General features: G+C 34.1%; 1 protein-coding gene across 3 annotated transcripts in view; it reads right to left on the bottom strand.

The window, feature by feature from the left end:
• Positions 1-22833, bottom strand: part of LOC127726061 (uncharacterized) — a 45486-nt gene extending 22653 nt beyond the window's left edge. For all 3 annotated transcript variants that reach the window (XM_052233429.1, XM_052233458.1, XM_052233523.1), the window contains exon 1: positions 21973-22833. In XM_052233429.1, the coding sequence (XP_052089389.1) occupies positions 21973-22058 (86 nt within the window). In that variant the 5' untranslated portion in view covers positions 22059-22833. The remainder of the gene's footprint in view (positions 1-21972) is intronic.
• Between the last annotated feature and the right edge of the window lie 2561 nt (positions 22834-25394).

Genomic DNA, 25394 nt, shown 5'->3' with positions numbered 1-25394 from the left:
AATTTGGATTGTGGTTGAATATTTGACACAGCATAGGTTTGTGACACAAAATGAATGTGGTCAAAGAACTGAAATATTTGAAATTGGACATTTACCTATTATGGTCCAATATCCAAAATCTAAGTACATTGTCAGAATCAGCATATCAAAGAACTCCAAAAATTCATTTTTTAATGAAATCAAACATAAGTTTAATTTAGGACCCTTTGGACCACAATGTGGACCAATTTGACACAGGAGCTCACAATCCAAAATCTCTCAATACATGGTAAGATTCAGCATTTCAAGGAACCACATAAATTCAATTTTTGTGAATCAAACATTTAGTTTAATTTTGGACCCTGATTTGGACCAACTTGAAAACTGGGCCCAAAAATCTAATATTTAAATACAGGTTTAGATTCAGCATTTGAAAGAACTATATATATATTTAATTTAAGTTGAAATGAAACACAATTTAGTTTTATCCGTATATTTTCTGTGCAAGGGGAAATAACTCAAACTTGATAAATAGATATGATTATAATGAATAAAGTGATGACTAAGTTCTATAAAATTAGATATGATTTAATTTTTCAAATTATAATCAATAATATTATATAACAACAACCAGTGATGACTAAGTTCTCTTTAATTAGATATGATTTAACACTCAAACATTGTTAAAATCAGCATATCAAAGAACCCAAGAATTCAATTGTTGATTAAACAAAAGTTTAATTTAGGACCCTTAGTACCTCGATGTGGTATTATCTAACTAATAATGAAAATAAATGCAGGTTTAGATTCAGCATTTTAAAGAACCCTATATATATTCAATTTATGTTGAAATCAAACATTAAGTTTAATTTTGGACCCTGATTTGGACCAACTTGAAAACGGGGCCCAAAATCAGAAATCTAAATATATGTTTATTAATAGACAATATAAGCTAAGTTTTGAAAGGAGTTCACCTAATCAAAAATATATATATAGCATTCAGAAAATTAGTTTTTACAGAATAACAAACAATTTACAATTTACAAAAGTAAAGAAAAAATATAAACATACCAAGCATATTTAGTAAACAAAGTGGAAACTATACGCCCTATCGGAAATGCAGACCACGATATCGTCTATGCAGAATGTGCACTATCTTTGAAACGAAATAAGAAAATAACCAGAAAAACAAACCAGTATAAAAAAAAACTTACTGGGAAAACATCAAGGAAGACGTGAATAAACTAACACAAGATAGTAAAGGTCATTACCATAGTTCATCCACTAATGACCTCTGGAAAACATTCACTGACAGACTACTTACATCAGTCAAGAAAAACATTCCCCGGAAGACAATCACAAACAAGAAATCAAAGCACCAAAGGCGCTATAGGCAGTTAATTAAAAAAATCAAAGGTAAACTTGGCAGAAGTTAAGATGAATATAGCGGAAGAATGGATGAAAATATTTTTCTCTAATTCTTCGTCAATTTATCCCTTTCTGCACCCATTGTATACAAAAAATTTAATCAACGTGTGGTTCGTTTGATCTCAGTTCTTCATTGGTTAAAATCCGATTATGACGTCGAATTTACTTGCTTTCCTCTGAATTTCCTATTGTGACGGCATGAAAAAAGGCGACCATGTCTGATGACGTCACATAGAAAGAACACATCTTTTTACAGATTATTCGAAAAAACGGAATAAGTTTGCCTGAATATTGTTTGAAAATCATTAGAGAAACAGATTCCACCACCAAATCTCGTGTAATACGATATTTATCCACTCTCGACAGTTAAATTTTAAAAAAAAATATTTAAAACGCTCGGCGAGCCTCGCGTTTTAAATTTGAAAATTTAACTGTCATTGACTGTCTCGAGTGGATAAATATCGTATCACACTCGATGCAGTGGTAGAATCTATATATCTCAGCTATTTCTCAAGTATCAAATAATGTTTGTACCGTAATGTTTCTGCTATCCAATCCTACCACTTTCAAAAGTTATTTCCAATTTATTTTTTAAAGATTCAATGTCTGAGATTATGCACATACACTGTCCCATGTTAGGGGAGAGTTTTGTGCCAGCTAACATGTTTAACCCGCCACATTCTGTATGTACCTGTCCATAGTGAGGACCCAGTAATTTGGTGATTGTTGATTGTTGCTGTATATCATATTTATTTTTCATAATTGTTTTGTACATAAATCAGGCTGCTTTAGTTTTATTGTTTTACATTTGTCATTTCGTGGTCGTTTATATCTTACTATGCAGTATAGGTTTTGCTAATTGTTGCAGGCTGCATGGAGGAATATTCTTTTCAGAATAATAATTTCAATTATGGTGTCCAACAGTGGTGTATGGTTTAATTCCACTATGTTCTAGAGTTTGAATATGCCATATTAGCGCTTTTAGTTGGATCAGCTGGTGCCACTATGCACAATTATCAAATCATACCTGAAACTATCTGAAATGGTGTAATTTTCTTGTATACTAGTATTACAAGAAATGCTGATGTTGTTATAATGGCCTAGCAATGATGCAACATATATTTTTGAAGGCTGTACGGTTGCCTGTAATTGCTTACATCCACTTCATTTGAATTTTGGTGGATAGTTGTCTCATTGGCAATCATACCACATCTCCCCCTATTTTTATAATAATTACACATGTCTAATCTATAATAAGCTATTAACACAACGTAATGTTTTGCCTATTTGTTATTTTGATAATGCAAATGTTACACTTAAAATAGTAATACTTTAACATGTAAGTGATATTCAAAGTCAATGAACCATGACTGAAGGTACAAGGCTAAACAATCTCTATGGAAATGAAAGGTGCCAATGCTTGTTCAACTGCAAACCAAATACCATTGACTTTTCATAAGTCGTTCCCTTTAAACAAACCTTAACACAAATTCAATTTCTAAGTCAATGAACCATAATGAGGGGGTGGGGTTATATAATATCCATTGAAATGAAACTTTTGAATACCAATACATTCGCATAACAAATAGCTTTGACTTAAGATTACTGGTAATTTTAAACTGACATAATCATAATAATCACAAACTCATTCATGTAAACTAAGTAAAAGTTTCAAAGTCAATAGATCATGCATATGACTGAGGGGTGAGGACCAAATATCCTCTATGGAAATGAGACGTACTAATGCTTCTACACCTACATGCCAATTATCATTGACCTACCACTATTGGTTTCCCTAATACTAACCTAATCGAAAACTAATAAATGAAATTTCAAAGTAACATAAGTTTTCAAGTAAAAAGAGCATGATTGAGGGGGCGGGGCCAAATAATCTCAATGGAAATTAGAAATGAAAAAGTTTATACAACTGCACACCAAATATCATTGACCTACCACTAGTGGTTCCCCCTAAACTGACCTAATCACAAACATATACATGTAAACTATGCAAAGTGTCAAAGTCAATAGACCATGACTAAGGGAGTGGGGCCAAATATTCTCTATGGTAATGAGATGTGCCTATGCTAACACAACTACTTACAAAATGTCATTGACCTACCAGAAACCAGACCTTATCACAAAATCACAAACTAATACATTGTTGATTCCGCCAAAACAGCATGCCTATATATATATATATATGTCTCACTTTTTGACTCTGTCAAGGCAAGACAAAAATTGCAACAAAATGAATACAAATATTTTGTCCATCTTTTTTTAATATTCTTCATTTCTTAGATATATCAATGCTGCGTTCACACATAATTCGAATTCGATTCACATTATTAACTGATTTGAATTAGTTTAATACGCATTCGAAACGTTTAATGTCCAAAAGTAAATTCTACTTGGAATTGCAATACACGTCAAAATCGCTTTACTGTGAATGCAGGGGTTAAAATTAACATTTGGTACTGGACAGTCCAGGACCTTTGACACTCCAAACTGAAAGGTCCACAACCTAAATTCCAGGTCCTGCTTTTACTTGAAATAGTTCATAACTCAGTAAGATACTTTAATGTGCTTTTGGTGTTAAGTTAGCTTGTTTCATTGTCAGTGTCACTGTCGTTTAATTTGTTTAATAATAAATGTAATTGTCTTGTATATTAATTTATGAATTCAAATAATCTTTTTTTTTGTATTAGGAAGGCTGAGGGAGGCTGAGGGTATCACTGTGGGTGGATGTGTTGTCTCAACAATTGATTATTTATTACTAATTATACCATTATATTAAACAGTTCAAATTCAAAACTGTTTAAGTGTATCATATCTAGTTGCACTATATATTATATTAGCTAGTTCCTCTGTGAAAATAAAGTAAGAAACTTCCAGATTTTTATAGGCCCTTTAAAATTGAGAAGAAATTACCTCATGGAATTGTAGTAATATGTTTAAACAATAAAAACATCTACATGTAATATCAATATTTATTAATGATAAGGAAAATACTGTCACATTTTATTGGTTTTTGACATGAAAATTTGTGAACTAAAAGTAATTTTGAGTTTCTGTATAAAATATTTCCTGCTTTTTCTTTCTTTTCAATATATCTTTGGTTTTCAATTCTAGAGTTTATATTTCATCATGATAGATGTATTTTGTCTCATGCCTGGAATTATTATATTTTTATTGTATTTGATCGGCAAACCCGGATTTTCCCTTATCCTCCCCCGGAATTAGATCCGGTATTATAATTGTCTTCATTTCCGGTTTATGGCATCCATTGTTTTTCGATGTTGTTTTTGTCAGTCAGATACGATTTACTCGGATTTACACATAACATGTTGGCGATTTTCGGTATAAAGCTAGCGGTTGAACAAAATGATTATTATCAGAAATCACCAAATTTAAAACGTCCTTGATTTACGTATTGTCGACGAAGTTAAAATTACCGCCAACTGAGACTTCAACTCCGTGTCATATTAGTCACAGCCGTTATACAATATTCCTGCGCTTTGTGCCATTTGGCAACTGTAAACGACTTGTAATTAGAGATTTTCGGCGATGAAATAATTCATGCAATTGTTCTTTGACATCTTGGCCAAAAGCACAGGGGATAATAAACTACATAAGGATTTCTATTGAGCACTACTTCCTATGTGCAACTTCAAAACTTTTGGGTGGTTCGACGATCATTTAAGGTTTTTCTGGTCATATTTTTTGTATTCCAGAATTAAAAGTATGAAAAAAGTGTTCAATTAGTTATAAATAACATAATAGCCAGCCAGATAATAACAATGGCACATATTTCAGCATTTATTGGGTAGAACACAAATCTAGGGTGCTCGCATAAAGCAGCTTAACTGCTTAAAAACTACCCTGGGTTGATAACAAATTAAAAACTATGATAAACAAGAAATGATTGTAACAGGATGCTGTTACGAAGTCTCCCAAACGAAGCTCCCATAATTCGTAATTCCCAGGGTCGCCTGACATTGGACAAAGTCCAGTGAAAATTGGTTTGGTCCAGTAAAGTTATATGCATTAGTGATGCCTGGGGACTAACCCTGTATATCATTCAAATCATCTTTGCATGACAAACCAGAATATATATGGTTTAGGGGTGGGGATCTCGACCATTTACAAGATACTAGAACATTGGGGGTGGGGGGAACCCCTGGGGACTGACCCTATACGTCATTCAAATGTTTGAGACATGACGAACAGGAATATATATGGTTTAGGGGTGGGGATCTCGACCATTTACAAGATATTAGAACTTTCTCAAATGGCAGGGGGTAGGGATGACCCCTGGGGACTAACCCTGTATATCATGCAAACCATCTTTGTATGACATACCAGAATATATATGGTTTAGGGGTGGGGATCTTGACCATTTACAAGATATTAGAACTTTCTTAAATAGCAGGGGGTGGGGGTGACCCCTGGGGACTAACCCTGTATATCATTCAAACCATCTTCGCATGACAAACCAGAATATATATGGTTTAGGGGTGGGGATCTCGACCATTTTCAAGATATTAGAACTTTCTTAAATGGGAGGGGGTGGGGTGACCCCTGGGGACTAACCCTGTATTTCATTTGATGTGCTTTATCATGACAAACCAGAATATACATGGTTTAGGGGTGGGGATCTCGACCATTTACAAGATATTAGAACTTTCTCAAATGGCAGGGGGTTGGGATGACCCCTGGGGACTAACCCTGTATATCATTCAAACCATCTTAGCATTACAAACCAGAATATATATGGTTTAGGGGTAGGGATCTCGACCATTTACAAGATATTAGAACTTTCTTAAATGGCAGGGGGTGGGGGTGACCCCTGGGGACTAACCCTGTATTTCATTTTATGTGCTTTATCATTTAGAACATTTTTAATTAAAAAGATTGTGTCTACCACAAACGGTTTTCAATTAATAATCATTTGAAAATTTAAAAAAATAAAATCTCATAGGGTTCTATAGTAAAACCCTCCTTTCTTTTTGCCCCTCAAAGTACCCCTTTATAAACCCCATTGCAAAAACAAAACCCTGATTGCACCACTAGACATGTTAGTCTAACATATTGTGAAACCCTAAGTTAATCTGACGAGCGGTTTTGGAGAACGGGTGCGGACAAGTTCAAATTTAAAAGCGGCGGAAGAAGAAGAAGAATAACTAGATTTGCCATTGCAAGCAATAGCGGATGTCACCCTTCCCCCATTGCCACTAAGCGGCAGCCATTTCAAAACATTTTAACAGTGAATGCACATATATGCATGGCTATACATCATTCTGTAAATTTTCAGTACATTGAGAGCATTTTAAAAATGTTCACATTTTTGTCGTTTCCATGGCAACGGCAGCCATTTTGAAAATTTCAAAGTCAAAAGTCTCATCTTTACTTGCCAGTTAACAATAAAATCAAGTTTCATTAAGTTCAAAGCATTTTGAAAATTTTTGACATTTTTGCCGTTTCCATGGCAACGGTGGCCATTTTGGAAATTCCAAAGTCAAAAGTCTCATCCACCTTGCCAGTCAACAATCATATTAAGTTTCATCAATTTTGGAGGTTTTTGAAATTTTTGAAATTTTTGACATTCGTGATGGTTCCTATGGTAACAGATACCATTCCCAAAATTTAATGGCAGATACCACATTGGTACATGGGAGGGAACATACCATCAAAGTTTCAATCGATTTGACCTACCATTTTAAGAAAGTAAATGCTACTTTAAGGTTTTTGAGCATTTTGACCTGTTTTGCATTGTTTCCATGGTAACGGCAGACATTTTCGAAATTCCAACGCCAAATCCAAATCTACCAATGTTGCTCATCGTTACTGTGAAGTTTCATTAAGTTTGGAGCATTTTGATATTTTTGAAATTTTTGGTGTAGTTTCCATGGCAACATATAGTAGTTCCAATGATTGCCAAAATCATCCGAAACCAGTATATAGTGGGCACCTACATTGTATTAAAATCTATTGATTTTAAGTTTAAGCATTCTCAAATAATTCAACGAACTCCAAAATTATATTTTTTCACCATTTTTTAGTTTCCATGGTGATGGCAGCCATTTTTTAGTTCCAAAGTTGCACTGCAACTCGAAAGTCAGGTTTCCTTGTTATAGTGAACCATCATTCAGATTGGTTCCTTTGGCTCTGAGAAAGCGGGCGGACAAAATTAGGTGGAAGAAAAATAATAATAATAATAATAATAATAATAGGGAAAAAGAAACAGAGGAAAAGCAATATGTCACCCGACATTGTCGATCGGGTGACATAATAATAATAATAAGAACTGAGCAAAAACAATAAGTCTTCCCAAACTTCGTTTGGGAGACTTAATAATGTTAAAAGACTACATAAAAAGAGCAAAAATGGTCCAGAACAAATGAAAAAATATAAAAACCTGAAAAGAACATTACAACGAAAAATGCGTAATGCCTACTGGAACTACATTGAAAAAATTATATTTGACCTACCAGTAGAAGAACCAGATAACAACATCAGACAAAAACAACCAAAGAACTTGTATACATACATTAAAAGCATGAAAAATGACAACACAGGTATCTCTGCACTAAAAAAAGATGGCAAACTAACAGACATCACATCAGAAAAAGCTAACATCTTAAACAGTCAGTTTCAAAAGGCATTCTCCGAAGAAACATCAAGTGAGCCCATACCGGATAAGGGGAAATCATCATATCCAAATATGAAAAACATCACTATTTCAAACAAGAGTGCACACGCTGAAATGTCTCGCCTTCTTTACTAATCATTGATATTATGTTGATAGTCCTAAATATAAAGCTTCATTACAACTGTCACATAAACTTAACATTAACCAAGTAAACTAAACATTGACCAATGAACCATGAAATTGAGGTCAAGGTCAGATGAACCATGCTAGGCAGGCATGTACAGCTAACAATTCTTCCATACAACAAATATAGTTGACCTATTGCTTATAGTTTAAGAAAAACAGACCAAAACACAAAAACTTAACACTGAGCAATGAACCTTGAAAATGAGGTCAAGGTCAAATAAAACCTGCGTGACTGCCAAATAGATCATAAAATATTTCCATACACCAAATATAGTTGAACTATTGCATATAGTATTAGAATAAAAGACCAAAACTAAAAAAACTTAACTTTGACCACTGAACCATGAAAATGAGGTCATGGTCAGATGACACCTGCCCGCTAGACATGTACACCTTACAATCATTCCATACACCAAATATAGTAGACCTATGGCATACAGTATAAGAAAAACAGACCAAAACACAAAAACTTAACTATAACCACTGAACCATGAAAATGAGGTCAAGGTCAGATGACACCTGCCAGTTGGACATGTACACCTTACAGTCCTTCCATACACCGAATATACAAGACCTATTACTTATAGTATCTGAGATATGGACTTGACCACCAAAACTTAACCTTGTTCACTGATCCATAAAATGAGGTCGAGGTCAAGTGAAAACTGTCTGACGGGCATGAGGACCTTGCAAGGTACGCACATACCAAATATAGTTATCCTATTACTTATAATAAGAGAGAATCTAACATTACAAAAAATCTGAACTTTTTTTTCAAGTAGTCTCTGAACCATGAAAATGAGGTCAAGGACATTGGACATGTGACTGACAGAAACTTCGTAACATGAGGCATCCATATACAAAGTATGAAGCATCCAGACCTTCCACCTTCTAAAATATAAAGCTTTTAAGAAGTTAGCTAACGCCGCCGCCGCCGCCGCCGCCGGATCACTATCCCTATGTCGAGCTTTCTGCGACAAAAGTCGCAGGCTCGACAAAAACGGTGTCATAAAATTATTGAACAAGATTAACCCAAATAAAGCAACTGGCCCAGACCAAATCTGCGGAAAAGTGCTAAAAGAGCTAAGTAATGACATCTCAACCGCAATTACATACATATTTCAGAAATCACTAGACACAGGAAAAATCCCAGACGATTGGAAACACGCAAATTTTTGTCCCGTATTCAAATAAAATGCTCCGCTGGGCGCAGCTCGATACGACCGCAGAGGTCGAACCCTGAACAGTTGGGGCAAGTATGGACACAACATTCAAGCTTGATACACACTGACTTTGGATTGTGATTAAATATTCGACACAGAATGAATGTGGTCTAAGAACTTATAAATTATTAATTTACCTATTCAAACCATATCATTATTGTTTGCTTTTACATATAAATCAGAAATAACCAATTTAAAATGGAAAATTTTAAAGAAAAAAATCCCTCCCCCCAAATTTTTTGAACCCCCTTATGATTCATCATCCCCAAACTCAATCTAAGCCTTCCCTTTATGGTATGGTACCTTGCAGTACAATTTCAGAGAGATCCATACACTTGAACACAATTATTGTCTGGAAACTAGAAAAATGCTTGGTTTTTTTGCCCCTTTTTGCCCAAAATTCCTACACGTTTAGGGCAATTACCCCCAAACTCAAACCCAGCTTTCCCTTTGTGATATGGAACCTTGTAGTACAATTTCATAAAGATCCATACACTCACACACACAAGTTACTGTCCTGAAACTAGAAAAATGCTTATTTTTTGCCCCTTTTTGGCCCCTAATTCTTAAAATTTTGAGGCAATTACCCCCAAATTCAATCCCAGCCTCCCTTTGTGGTATTGTACCTTGTAGTACAATTTCAGAGATCCATACACTTACACACAAGTTTTTGTCTGGAAACTAGAAAAATGCTCATTTTTGGCCCTTTTTGGCCCCTTTTTCCTAAACGTTTTGGGCAATTACCCCCAAACTCAATTCCAGCTTTCCCTTTGTGATATGGAACCTTGTAGTACAATTCCAGAAAGATCCATACACTAACACACAAGTTATTGTCATGAAACTAGAAAAATGCTTTTTTTTTGCCCCTTTTTTTGCCCCTAATTCCTACAATTTTGAGGCAATTACCCCAAAAATCAATCCCAGCCTTCCCTTTGTAGTATGGTACCTTGCAGTACAATTTCAGAGAGATCCATACACTTGAACACAAGTTATTGTCTGGAAACTAGAAAAATGCTTATTTTTGGCCCCTTATTCCTAAACGTTTTGGGCAATTACCCCCAAACTCAATCCCAGCATTCCCTTTGTGATATGGAACCCTGTTGTACAATGTCAGAGAGATCCATAAACTAACACATAAGTTATGTCTGGAAGTTACAAAAATGCTTATTTTTGGCCCCTTTCGGCCCCTAATTCCTTAACCTTAAAATTTTTTGAACCCCCTTATGATTCATCATCCCCAAACTCAATCTAAGCCTTCCCTTTATGGTATGGTACCTTGCAGTACAATTTCAGAGAGATCCATACACTTGAACACAATTATTGTCTGGAAACTAGAAAAATGCTTGTTTTTTTTGCCCCTTTTTGCCCCAAATTCCTACACGTTTAGGGCAATTACCCCCAAACTCAAACCCAGCTTTCCCTTTGTGATATGGAACCTTGTAGTACAATTTCATAAAGATCCATACACTCACACACACAAGTTACTGTCCTGAAACTAGAAAAATGCTTATTTTTTGCCCCTTTTTGGCCCTTAATTCTTAAAATTTTGAGGCAATTACCCCCAAAATCAATCCCAGCCTCCCTTTGTGGTATTGTACCTTGTAGTACATTTTCAGAGAGATCCATACACTTACACACAAGTTTTTGTCTGGAAACTAGAAAAATGCTCTTTTTGGCCCTTATTAAACTAAAATATTATGGCATTGAATACAACACCTTAAAATGGATAGAAGATTTCCTTACATCCCGTACACAAACAGTCATTATTGATGGTGCACAGTCTGACAAACTAAATGTAACATCTGGCGTTCCCCAAGGCACCGTTTTGGGTCCTATCCTGTTCCTTGTGTACATAAATGACTTCCATTATAAGTTATATGGTTCGCTACTAACCCCCTACGGATCCATAAAGGGTTAGTAAAATCCATAGGGGGTGAGGCCGAAGGCCGAATCTCCTATGGATTTTATTCACCCTCCATGGTCCGTAGGGGGTCAGTAGTGAACCGTATAACGAATTTATCGCACGCGGGACTTTTTCTGCTGTATTTTGTAGAAAAATAAACAATGAAACACAACAACATTAATAGATGACGTCACCATTAACAGTAGACGTGACGTCATGAACCCCCTATGAAATTTACTAACCCCATACAGATCCATAGGGGGGTCACCACGTGACGGCGTTAAACCAATCACAACGTGTTAATTTACCCGCGGTGCAATAAGAATATATGAAACATAGCACCTTACGATTATTTGCAGATGACAGCATAATTTATAAAACATTAAGAAACAAAGAAGACACTCAAAAACTGCAAGAAGATCTAACATCAGCAGCAAAATGGGAGAAGGACTGGCTCATGTCATTCCATCCAGACAAGTGCTCAATCCTTCAGATAACAACAAAGAAAAACCCAATAAATTTTGATTACACTCTCCACCATCATATACTGCAAAAAGAAAAATCCACAAAATATCTTGGCGTAACAATACAAACAGATTTAAAATGGAACAAACATATTAATAATATGACAGCTTCAGCGACACAAAAGCTAAACTTTATCAAGAGAAATCTAAAGGTCAATTCCAAAATAGTAAAAGAAAGAGCATATACATCACTGGTCAGACCTAAGCTTGAATACAGTAGCTGCGTCTGGGACACACTTGAATTGACGGTGGAAGATCGTGGAAGGGTTTCAACATGCCTGCCACTAAGAAAAGTTAAACCCACTGCTAAAGCAAATATGATATTCTGGCCTTGTGGAATATGCCGTTAAAAATTGTAAAATTGAAAGCATCTGCTGCGACAATCGTGATACGTGGTACCATCTACGATGCGAAGAGCTGGAATTGGCAGACTGTGAGATTTGTAATATATTATATAAATGATAGAGAGAAAATAATAAAACTTTTTGCTCAGCCAAAAGGTACGCTAATGGAATTTTAATATTTCATTATTCTACCACCGTTTTCATTTTTTAACAATCATATATGTATATAATAAGATAAGACTAATTAACAATCGTTAACTGTACACACCACATGCTGATTACGGTAATCCGATTAACCACAATCGGTTAATATACAAACCATTTGTTCGTATTTCATATCTGGTATTTATAAAGAAATGGATTACTTTCAGGCTGGTGAAAAGGGATTTAATTACATTGTACCTACGATTTTGCAGTAAAAGAGAAAAGGGAATGCTACCCACAATGTCAACAATGTATTAGTTTGTGATTAGGTCTAGTTTATGGTGAACCACTAGTGGTAGGTCAATGATATTTGGTATGCAGTTGTATTAGCATTGGCACATCTCATTACCATGGAGATTATTTGGCCCCGCCCCCTCAGTTATGGTCTATTGACTTTGAAACTTTGCTTAGTTTAAATGTATTAGTTTGTGATTAGGTCAGTTTATGGAGAACCACTAGTGGTAAGTTAATGATAATTGGTATGCAGTTGTATAAGTGTTGGCATATGTCATTTCCATGGAGATTATATGGCCCGGCCCCCTCAGTCATGGTCTATTGACTTTGAAACTTTTGCTTAGTTTACATGTATTAGTTTGTGTTAAGGTTTGTTTGAGGGAACTACCTATGATAAGTCAATGGTATTTGGTATGCAGTTGTATTAGCATTGGCACATCTCATTTCCGTGGAGATTGTTCAGCTATGTACCTTCAGTCATGGTCCATTGACTTTGAATATTTGCAAAACTTACATGTTAAAGTGTTTTATTTATTGAAAAACATGTCTTTTGATGTCCAACATTTTATAATGGGGGCGCTGACTGACCTAAGGGAGGGGCCGATACAGTCATGCTTCAGTGATTCCCTATATAATCAACCAAATTTTTCCCATAAAAGGGGGTCCCGGGCCCCGCAGCCCCCCCCCCCCCCCCCCCCCCCCCAAATCCGCCTATGGTGCATAACTTATTTCATCGACACAAAGTTGTCTCATGGCAATACAATACCTATATATTTTCCCCGGGCGCCTTTTCTTTTCCACGGACGCTTTTTCTTCACACGGGCGCTCCATGGCGCTTTTTAGTAGGACCCATTCTCGGAAACCAGTCTTACTGATCCGAATCAGCGATGCGCTTTGTAGATAAGGTAACTTTACAAGACAGTTCGTCACCAGCTCGAAACGATTCGGCTCCAAGTTTATTAGACAGTTTGGCACCGTAGGAGACATACTTAATAGACATGATTAATAAGGGGACGAAGTCCCCTATAACAGTAGAAAAATCAATAAAAAAAAAAAAAAAAAAAAAAAATCGGGAAAATTTCCCGAAATTTTCATTGTATAACAGTAGAAAAATCAATAAAAAAAAAAAAAAAAAAAAAAAATCGGGAAAATTTCCCGAAATTTTCATTGTACTAATGAACTCAAAATCGTTAACTTTTTTTTTGTAATTTTTTTTAATTCCCGCATTTGCGCAGAAATCTACTTCTTCCGGTCTCGTTTGTCATGAGACTTTGAGTGAAATATATATCAGTCCAGTAAAATATAGGAAGGAACACAATAACAATTTCATTTCTAATTATTCTTTGATATGAAAAAAAACGTTACCTGATGATAGCGTTTCTTTGTTTACATTGAATATGACGTCATAACTAAAATAACGTCACAACTAAAATAACGAACAACAGAACCAAAATCGGAAACGTAAGGGTATTTACGTTTCTTTTTTTGAACAGATTTTGAAGTTAAAATATGTTTGAATTAAAACAAAATAATTCATACAGACTTCCTCCCCTTTCACAGGTAACGCCTGCCTCATATTAGACAAATTTGCACAGCAGGAGACTTTTCGGGACCAAGACAAATTAGTACCTCGTTTTCCTACCTTTTTCCATTGCTTTATAATAAATACCATTCCGGTAATTTTTTTTAACAAAACTATTTTTTAAATAAGAATGAAGAAATTATTTACCACATAATTCACAAAATCATTTTTCATCATATATGTAGAAAAAAAACAATACTTGCAATACGGTGACCTAAAGTTGTTAATTTCTGTGTCATTTGGTCCCTTGCAGAGAGTTGTCTAATTGGCAATCATACCTCATCATCTTTTTTCTATTGCATTTGAATAAACTTTTTTCAACTTAAAAAAACAGTATACAAATCCAATGAGTCCAATTGACAGGCCTATCAGACCGTGCCTCATGTGCAGAGTCTGATGAGACTTTGGCATTGATAATAACTAGAACCTAAGTCCTGTATGTCTAGATTCAGTTGTTCTTGACTCATATTTTTGAAAAGTATTTCAAAAGATATAAATCAAATTCTGTTCTATTGTTTTAATTCATTTTGTTCCTTGAATCAACTTAAAATGCAAAAAAGGTTATAATTAAGATTTTTTTTGGACAAGTTACAATTTCATTCGGACAAGTTAATTTTGGTATGTACTTGTCCTACTGGACAAGTTGAAAAAAAAGTCATTGTAGAGGCCTGTTTGATTTGTTTTATTGTCCCATACAAGAATATATATGGTTTAGGGGTGGGAATTTCGACCGTTTACATGATAAAAGCACATTCTCAAATTGAAGGGGGGGCTGGGGTCAGAATATGAATGATTTAGGGACACTTAATTATCTACAAAATTTCTAATAATGAACAGTAAATTTCAATCTTCATTTATACAGTCCTACTAGTAAGTTTCAAACTTTATATATACAGTCCTACAGATCTTATCAGAAAACAGAAAATTTTCAAATAAATCTGTCACTCCAATGATTATCATATGCTAAAATATTTCCAAGATCTAATTAATAATGAAAATAAATCATTATCATATACTGAAATATTAGTGGTTTAACATAGTACTCTAACATTACATATATAATAATTAATAATGTAATAATCTTCAAAATGTCTAATTATAGCTTATAATCATTACCACTTAGGAAATAGATAATTTTCAAATAAATCTGTCACTCCAATTTTTATTGTCAGATAAGACAAATCATAACATGATAACAAGAGTAAAATATTTAAAAATTCCACTTTTGGATATTAAAAATGGTGATAACTCAAAAAGGAGAAATACTAAAATCTTGAAAATTGAACTAGACCTTCATTTAGTCCCAGGAAACAACATATTTAAATTTGAAAAAAATTTGTTAAAGCGTTTTCATGTTATTGTGGAGACAACTCTCCATCCAAGTCAAAATTTATAAAAGTAAACCATTAAAGGTCAAAGTACGGTCTTCAACACGGAGCCTTGGCTCACACCGAACAGCAAGCTATAAAGGGCCCCAAAAATTACTAGTGTAAAACCATTCAAACGGGAAAACCAATGGTCTAATCTATATAAAAAAGGTTTATTTTGGCACCTTCTGCAGGAATGGAAAAAAATGAATAGCAAAATCCAGAAAAGTTTATAATTTTCTAAAACGTAAAATGCATTTAAAATTTAATCATCTAGTTCCTGCCATGCCTTAAAACTTTTCCAGGTGCACAGGTTTGTCTGTGTAAATACGGCCATATTAGCCAAAAGGTTATGATGAACCTTAAACAATTATTCAACACAAAACCAATAAAAAGGGTGCGAACGTTAATTGGAGAGAACATGATTTTGGGCAAACCAACCCAGATTCTGGATATAGTGGGTAAAAAAAGTGGGCATATGGGATTTACATGTATTAATAGGGGTAAAAAAAAGTTGGAAGTGGTAAAAATATGGTTACACGCCATTATTCCGACAGCCCATTGTTCCGACAACCCAATAATCCGATAACCCATTGCTCCGAAAGCCCGATAAGCCGACAACCCATTAGTCTGACACTTGAAAATATTTATTGCGCGGTATCAGGGTAAAAAAAATATGGCTGTCTGTATTATAACGTATATGTTATTACATTTGTACAGAAATAATTCCGTATATATTATATAGGTAGTTTGAATACTTTTTACATACTTAATTCGAAATCTGTATATACGTAATCAAAATTTGTGTATAGAGGTATGATTATTAAACTATGTATTTTCGCGCCTTTTCGTATATATATACAGATATCATTTATGTATTTACAGAATTCAAAAAACGGATATACAGAACTATTTCCATATGGATGGAATTATTTATACAGATTATCATCAAACTATTTTCAAAAAATTAGGTGGGGTCAGAACATGATTTGCTTCATAAAATACGGAATCTATTCTGTATATTGGATATTATGTGGCTCCAATATGGCCAAAACCAACTCGCCACCTTAGGGATTAAGTGGGCGACTTTGCGTCTCATTTAAAACAACCTACAACTTTTTAAAAAAAATCTTAAATTTGCTTAAAAGTGAGGATAACTGGTGCATTTTTTTTAAAGCGACCTAAGGGGGGTATTCTACTGGGGCCCTGTATTGTGATGCATTAACATCTGTACATTTTACAAGATATTGTCAATAATAGTTATATTTGTTTTCTCAATATTTGCATTTTCAAATTGACCTTCAGCAATTTTTGACACTTTTTTAAGACATTTATGCAAGTTTACTCCAAAATCAAAACAAAAATCTATACATTAGTGTTATGCACAGTCATTTTGCCTCAACAATTTTCTTGACCTAACAAATAATGGTAGACAAACCAAGCGTTAGTCCAAGAGAAGGGAAATCATTTGACAAAGACAAACACAGCACAATAAAGACACACACAGATACACAGTTTTTTTCTAGAGTCTATTTTTTCCATTAAAAATACAAAACAAACAAACATTCTGAGAGCAAGGTTGGCAAAAAAGCGGTCAATACTAGTATTGACCATGCCAGCGGTAAATACCGGGAAATACTGGCAAATACTGGTCGATTGAAATTTTGAGTGGACATTACTATAAAAACCACTCTTTATCTGGTCAATTACTTTTAGTAATGAAATAATGAAAGTGTTAAAGTCATTTTAAATGTTCTCATTTCTATTTGTATTGTAAATTCTTAATAAACAGTGATTTACAATGATTTATTAGTACATAAGATAAAAATGTTTCGTCCCTGGCAAGGAAACTCATCAGGTGGCTTTTGCACGTACTGACTATAGCATTGCAATCATTACATTTTGCACTGGTTTTGTTGTTGTCTTATATTGTATAGAAGTTCCAAATAGGGTCTTCATGTTTCAGTTTGGTGCTTAAAGTCAAGATGGTTGTACTATGTGTATGTAAATCATGTAAATATTGATTATGTAAAGGTAAAATTTATACTACATTTTATATTTTTAGGTTTAAAACATAAATTACAGTTCAGCCATAAGAGTAAAGGTCCTTCATACCTTCCTATTCCTGCATAAAGATGATTTTTGTCTCTTATTTAATAGACAGGAAATATTTTATTGTTTAAGTGAGTCTTCAAATATCACTTTTATTACTTTCAACCATGTTTTTTCATCATTTATTGGGGGCTGTTGTTTTTATAGTAATTAAATTTTCACACCTGTAACTTCATTTACCTGTAGTTTTATGTACCTGTAAGAATTATGCATTTTCAATAAAAAATATCTTGATTGAAAAATGTTGTAATAATTAATTTGTCAATTCTTTATATATATCTAAAATATGTAATATCATAACTTATAAGGACTAAATTAGTAGGTATAAGTGGTAAAAATTAATAAAACATATCAAATTCATTCATTTATATCAGCTGAAACATGCCAAAAGATAAAAGTTTAAATATATCTTACTTTTTATCATTTTTTTATTTCAATAAATAGAAAAACCACCATGAAAATTTCAATCGACCAGTATTTGCCAGTATTGACCACTTGAGGAGTATTGTCCGGGGCGGTATTTACCACCCAACCTTGTCTGAGAGTATTGCATGGCAATACATAAGTCCCCTACCGGTTAAAAATTAATTGTACTGGAACAAAATGCTAACTTGATCTATAACTTATCATGGTGTAAACTATATAACAAATATCAAGTCAATATCTTCAAGCATGACGAAATAAAGTGCGGAAAACTGTTAATTTAAGTGAATTTTCTAAATCCAAGGACCATAACTCTGCAAAAAAATCATCAAACCTAAACAAAATTCAAACTTGGTCTGTCACTTGTCATGATAAAACTATATACCAATTATCAAATCAATATCTTCCAGCATGACGAAAAAAAGTGCGGAAAACTGATTATTTGAGTGAATTTTCTAAGTCCAAGGACCATAACTCTGCACAAAATTATCAGACTGGAACAAAATTCGAACTTGATCTGTAACTGGTCATGATTAAATAATGTACCAATTATTAAATCAATATCTTCAAGAATGACGAAAAAAAGTGTGGAAAACTGAATATTTGAGTGAATTTTCCAAGTCCAAGGACCATAACTCTGCACAAAATTATCAGACCGGAACAAAATTCGAATTTGATCTGTAACTTGTCATGATAAAACAATATAACAAATATCAAATCAATATCTTCAAGCATGAAGAAAAAAAGTGTGGAAAACTGATTTGCCGGACTGACAGAAGGACAGACAGACAGACAGACGGACAGACAGACGGACGGAATGCAAACCTAAAGTCCCCTTCGACTTCGTCAGTGAGGACTAAAAAAGGTTTTATAGTTAGCAGAAGCAAACTTTTTTTCAAATTATTTCAAGAAAATAATATTTTTTTAGAAACAGTATTTATTCAACAGATACCATGGATACACAGTGTTCAAATTATACACTTTTTGGGGCTTTATTTATGAATCAAATAATTTTATTTAAATCAAACAATGACGACTTCAGTATGTATACTAAAGAAATTTATCCTGTTGAACTTACTTTAAATAAAGCTAATATTTACAATGACCACTGCCCTTTCCTCGATCTTGATATCTATATCATTAACAGAAAGCTTAATACTAAAATATATGATAAAAGATATGATTTTTCATTTCCTATCGTTAATTATCCATTTTTAGATGGTGACGTTCCCTTGTCACCATCTTACGGTGTTTATATATCTCAACTTGTTCGATTCGCTCGTGTATGTAACAATGTTTTAGATTTTAACGAGAGAAATTTATGTATTACAGAAAAATTATTACACCAGGGTTTTCGATATCACAAACTAGTCAAAACATTTACTAAATTTTATCATCGGTATAAGGACATCATTCGTAAATATAGCTCTACATGCAGACTTCTTATACGTTCAGGTATTTCACATCCAATTTTTTATGGAAATATTCTTTATAAAGCACAAAAATGTCAGTATTCACCTCTGAAGCTAACAAAACCTTTAAATAGACTTATTAAGAAGGGATATAGTTACGATACTGTTGTCAGGTCATTAAAGATTGCATATTTTGGCGTTAATATTGATTCACTTATAGGGTCTTTGCATCGGAACTAAACACATTTATTTAAAAACCAGTTGTTGGCATGAAACGGGTTATGTTCTTCTCATATATGTTATGATGGTATGATACTAAACCCCTAACGGGAAGGATTGTGCCTGATATTCATATGATGAAGACATAATCTTTCAATCAGTTTAATTGAAGTCTGGAGCTGGCATGTCAGTTAACTGCTAGTAGTCTGTTGTTATTTATGTATTAATGTCATTTTGTTTATTTTCTTGGGTTACATCTTCTGACATCAGACTTGGACTTCTCTTGAACTGAATTTTAATGTGCGTATTGTTATGCGTTTACTTTTCTACATTGGCCAGAGGTATAGGGGGAGGGTTGAGATCTCATAAACATGTTTAACCCCGCCGCATTTTTGCACCTGTCCCAAGTCAGGAGCCTCTAGCCTTTGTTAGTCTTGTATTATTTTTAATTTTAGTTTCTTGTGTACAATTTGGAGTTTAGTATGGCATTCATTATCACTGAACTAGTATATATATTTGTTTAGGGGCCAGCTGAAGGACGCCTCCGGGTGTGGGAATTTCTCGCTGCATTGAAGACCTGTTGGTGACCTTCTGCTGTTGTCTGTTCTATGGTCGGGTTGCTGTCTCTTTGACACATTCCTCATTTCCATTCTCAATTTTAATTAAGAAAAAAACATTTTATTTATGATGATTTCTGTTGCCATAAAATTTGCATTATCAGGGGATCACCATGATCACTGCCATGACTGCATACAATCAATTTTAGGAAAAATATAACAGATCTACAGTCCTGAAATTTCCAGAGGAAGTAGAAACTACATGCGAGTCATGAATATTGTTTGAAACGTTCACAAAGATGGTGAAAGGCCTATAAAAAACTACAGAATACATCAAACTCTTTTATGTTTTACTTGTGTTTGTATTGTTATTTTCCATGCACATCTTCAGCTTTAATATCTTGTTATTTTACACTCTCTTCATCAGGACCCTCGCCCACAAGGGACTATTTGCTATCCCTGTTGAGCATACAATTGTTCGAGTGTATCTTGTTGTCCTTCGACAACTCCCTAGCTTCTGATCAGGTTTCGTTTTAATCATTTACATTTGTGTGTGTTTGAAATGGAACTAGAATCATTGAGAAGGAAGTAAATCTTAAACGTTTTTACCCCATCCTTGGAAGTGCCATGTACTGTCTACGTATTTCGTGGATTCATGTTCCCGAAAATGACATTCATCAAACCCACAGTGGGTGTCTTGGTAGAAGCAGGAATTGCTAATCTTTTCGGAACACCTACTTCATCCTATTTGTCATGTTTTTTTCTCTTCTCTGGGTTTGTATTTGTCTCGTGATTTTCCTCATCTTTAACTGATGTTTCATTTCTCGCCATTTTCCATGACAAAATTAAATAAAACTGAGTTGAGTGATACACAGGGTTGAAAGTGTTACAACCAAAGAGGGCAGGTAGGATTATCCAACTCTGATATATTTATTCATGTAGTTAATAGTAGCGAAACCTCACTTCCTTGATAAGAAAGGGGGGAACCGAAGATCTGGTAAAAAGAAGGTAAACTCAAGAGACATAAACAAAACTTGGGACTAGAACAGCACAGAAAGACAATGAACATGATCATGATGATGAACACACAAACGCCAAAATAAAAGACAAATAAAGTACCCGGACACGTAAAACAAAAAAAGGGGGGACGAGGATAAGGACTCAGCAGTTCCAATAAACATGTGTATCAACTCCAAGGCATTGAGACAAATATCCCACATGAGAAGAATAATTGGAATCTAAACGGACAACCACAAATATTATCGAGAACTGAGTTGGTCTTTTGGAGAAAATTGACCCATACACTTATGACAGATGCATTGTTGGGATTATATGAGCTGTCAGAATAATGGGATGTCAAAATAATGGGATGTCGGAGTAATGAGATGTCGAAGTAATGGGCTGTCGGAATAATGGGATGTCAGAATAATGGTTGTTGGACTAACAGGATGTCACCAAAAATATTACAGTCAGAAAAGCAGAATTTGGAAATGAGCATTCCCATTTCACCCCTCACTAATGATCATATCTTAGGTATTAAACAGTAAAACCACAGACACATGATTCATGCAATGACCAGTAAGGCCCACTCCCCCATTCCTAGTGAATAAAAGAGGTGTGGCTTACCAGTTTACAAAATCTTCTTCTTCTTCTTCTTCCATATACTGCCCACATTCAACTTTCTGAATATACTGGCAAATTTGGTTCAGCATGGTTAAAAACAGGATAAAAGCAAATGTTCATCTTTAGTTTGTAAGGTTGGTCATTTGAGATTTGAATTTCTCAAATGACTGTGCTGTGGCGATCTCCAGGGGAAGCTTGTTCCAGTCTTTGGTGGTGTTCACAAAGAAGGACCATTTCCTGCAGTCTTTGGTTGCTGTTTGTACTATGTATCCATGCTGTTGTGTGTGTCTGGATAGTCTAGTTGTTTTTTGGAGGTACATGTCTTTGTTGATGGCTACTTTGTCGTTGACGATCTTATACATCATTGCAAGCCTGGCCTCTCTGCGTTGTTCTTGGAGGCTTTTCCAACTAAAATTTGTTAATCATGTCCGTGACACATGATCTGTTTCTGTGGCACTTGGTGACGTATCGCGCAGCCCTCCTTTGAACTTTTTCAATTTGGTCAATATGGGACAATATGTTTTTGATGATATGGGTCCCATACTGTTGTGGCGTATTCTAGTTGGGGCCTTACAAGAGTTTTGTATGCTTGCTCTTTGGTGCTTTTAGAGCCGACGTGTAGGTTTCGGTGGAGGAAACCAAGGCTTCTGCTGGCTTTGCTGGTATTGGTAATGTTGTTGATGTGTTCTCCCCAGTCTAGTTCGCTTGTGATGGAATGTCCCTATGTATTTTAAAAACACATGCACCTGTCTCGTGTTATTTAGCTTATATTCAATTTTAAAACATTCAAATACGGACCTCTTCCTCTTTAACCGGTAAGTAGCATAATTTCGTATGTACTCGTCGATGAAAATGTGGTATCCAAAGAATTTTCACCTGATAAATCTTCGTGAGAAAATTCCCTTATTGAAACATCTATAATATCAATAAGTACTTTTCCTAACTTTCAAAAGCAACAAACAACAACATCCATAAATGAAACTGATCATCAAATACAGACATTTTTATACAAACAATGACCCAGAATATACAAATTTCAGAAAATGTATAACGGAGTAAAACAGAACAAAACATCTCTGAATATATTTTATATTTAGGCGTAGAAAAGTGGTCCTTTTAATGTTACGTTTTGGTGATTTCTTGCTCCAAATAATTTTGTTAAGAACTGACATATTAAAAATGGTTCTGTACATTTACTTTCTGCCTAAACATTACTCTTCTGCAGAGTACACCAGTAGGTATCTGGATGATTCGTTCCAACTCCGATTCGTACCAACCAATTCGTCCCAAGTTGCTTGGTCAGTTCGTTCCAACTTTTTCAAGAACAGTATTAAACAATATTAACCATTTAAATAGCCTTATTATTTTAATTTTTAATGCTGTATTTATATAAAATGTATAGAAATAGTTATCTAAAAAAAATTCTATGGTTTATTAATTGGGAAGAAAGAGATATTGGGAATGATATTAGGTTAGTATTTCATGACAATTTAATATTTTAAATCTGAATAAAGTACTAACTAGTGTGATTTTCAAGGAAATCGTTATCATTATAATTGATTATTGTATTTCAATGATATGCACAGAATAGTTGTTTATGCATTCATCAAAAGAATAATGCCGTACTTAGCTTGGGTCAAAGCTTGGGTCATAAATGCTTGTAAATAAAAATTGAAGCCATACCACATTTACTATGTTTTTCTTACGTGCATCGTTACTACTCATTAGCAGTGGTTGTGTATGTTTTACAATATAAAATTTTACTCAGTTTCCTTGTACGAAACCGAAAAAAGTAACTTCAAAGAAAGATGGAAAACAAAAGAAACAAAAGTATGGGCTTGGAGGTGTGGAATTATAATACCTATTTTTTGATAGGTCAACTTCTTTCAAACCAATGAAAAATAAATTTTGAAACATAGATATTATAAAAGATTCCTAATTCCATATATTATTTTTATATTCCATCATGGAATCTTCGTGTGTTGTTTGTCATCGTTTTGTTCGTGTTCGCCAACATGCTTTGTCTTGTGACTTATGTGATGCTTGGACTCACAGAACCTGTGGAACTGGTAAGTTAAATTGTTTTTGTTTTCTATAGATTAATATAACAATAGTCCATAGTTACTGTAAACTTAACAGTTTTTAACAATATAATTACTCATGGCGACGAATACCATTACATTTCTAATTGCTCAGCTTTTTGTACCTTATATAAAAGAAAAAGATGTGGTATGATTGCCAATGAGGCAACTCTTCACCAGAAACCAAATGACACAGAAATTAACAACGATAGGTCACTGTACGGCCTTTAACAATGTTGTAATATGTAGTGTGTTGAAAACGAATACCACTTTTTATTAGCATGCCCTGTCTATAGATCAATTAGGCCTAAATATTTGTCCAATTTCTATTGTTCTTGGCCAAACATTACTAAATTACAGTATTTATTTAAATTAAAGTCTGTTTTACATAAAAACTGCGTTGCTCTACCATATGCATATATATGCTTTTTGCAATAAAGTATTCATTCATATATTATCTATTTATTAATTCTATCGATATATAAGCCATGCATGCACGTGCCATAAACCTGTACGCGTGTCACAATTAACAAGTTAATTAATCCAATTACGGGTATCGACATTTTGTTTAATGAGGTATTACATGCGTGATTTATATTGTTATGACGTTACGCACAATGTTGTTGACGTTTTCTGATTTCATGTACCTTTGACAAAAAATCAGCTTTAAATAAGAAAAATACAGGACAGATAAAGTGTAATTTTGTGTATAAAACCTTTAAAGTACTTAAGAATTTAAATTACAGATGGCTTATTGTTTTTTATTCGGTTAAGCAATTAAGCAATGAATGTTTTGTATTGATCTTTTTCACGTTTTGTAAAGCTTGCAATTTCAAGAAAAACTAATTTATATATTACGCAATATTACAAAAGGTCATGCCCTTAACACTAAACCCGTACACGTGTCACAATTAACAAGTTAATCCAATTATAAAAATATTAACTGAATGTCCATTTTCTTGCAAACCAATAAGTGAATCAGAAAATTAAATCAATTATTAAACAAATTTACTTTTATCGACAAGTCTTTTATGAAATTGTTCTTAATAAGTTTAATTCAATATTTTGAACAGTAAAATATTTCTCACTGTATTTTCTTTGTATTGTTATAGGTGTCAGTATAGCAGTCTACAGAGAAGCAGTACGCTCTAGTACCAACATAAGCTATGTATGTGAGAAGTGTACACCAGTGGGTGAAAGTACAAGACTTGCTTCCTCCATTGACAACGGTGAACTTGGCAACTTTAGTATGGGCTTTGTAACATCCCCCCTCCATCACCAACAGGAATGTTTGTTAGGGTAAGACCAGTACTCTCTTCACCAGCTGGTCCATCACCACCACCA

The sequence above is a fragment of the Mytilus californianus genome, unplaced genomic scaffold (assembly GCF_021869535.1).
Source record: "Mytilus californianus isolate M0D057914Y unplaced genomic scaffold, xbMytCali1.0.p SCAF_1, whole genome shotgun sequence".
Taxonomy (NCBI): Eukaryota; Metazoa; Mollusca; class Bivalvia; order Mytilida; family Mytilidae; genus Mytilus; species Mytilus californianus.
Note: the sequence above shows the minus strand (reverse complement) of the source record. Positions and strands in the feature narration are given on the sequence as shown.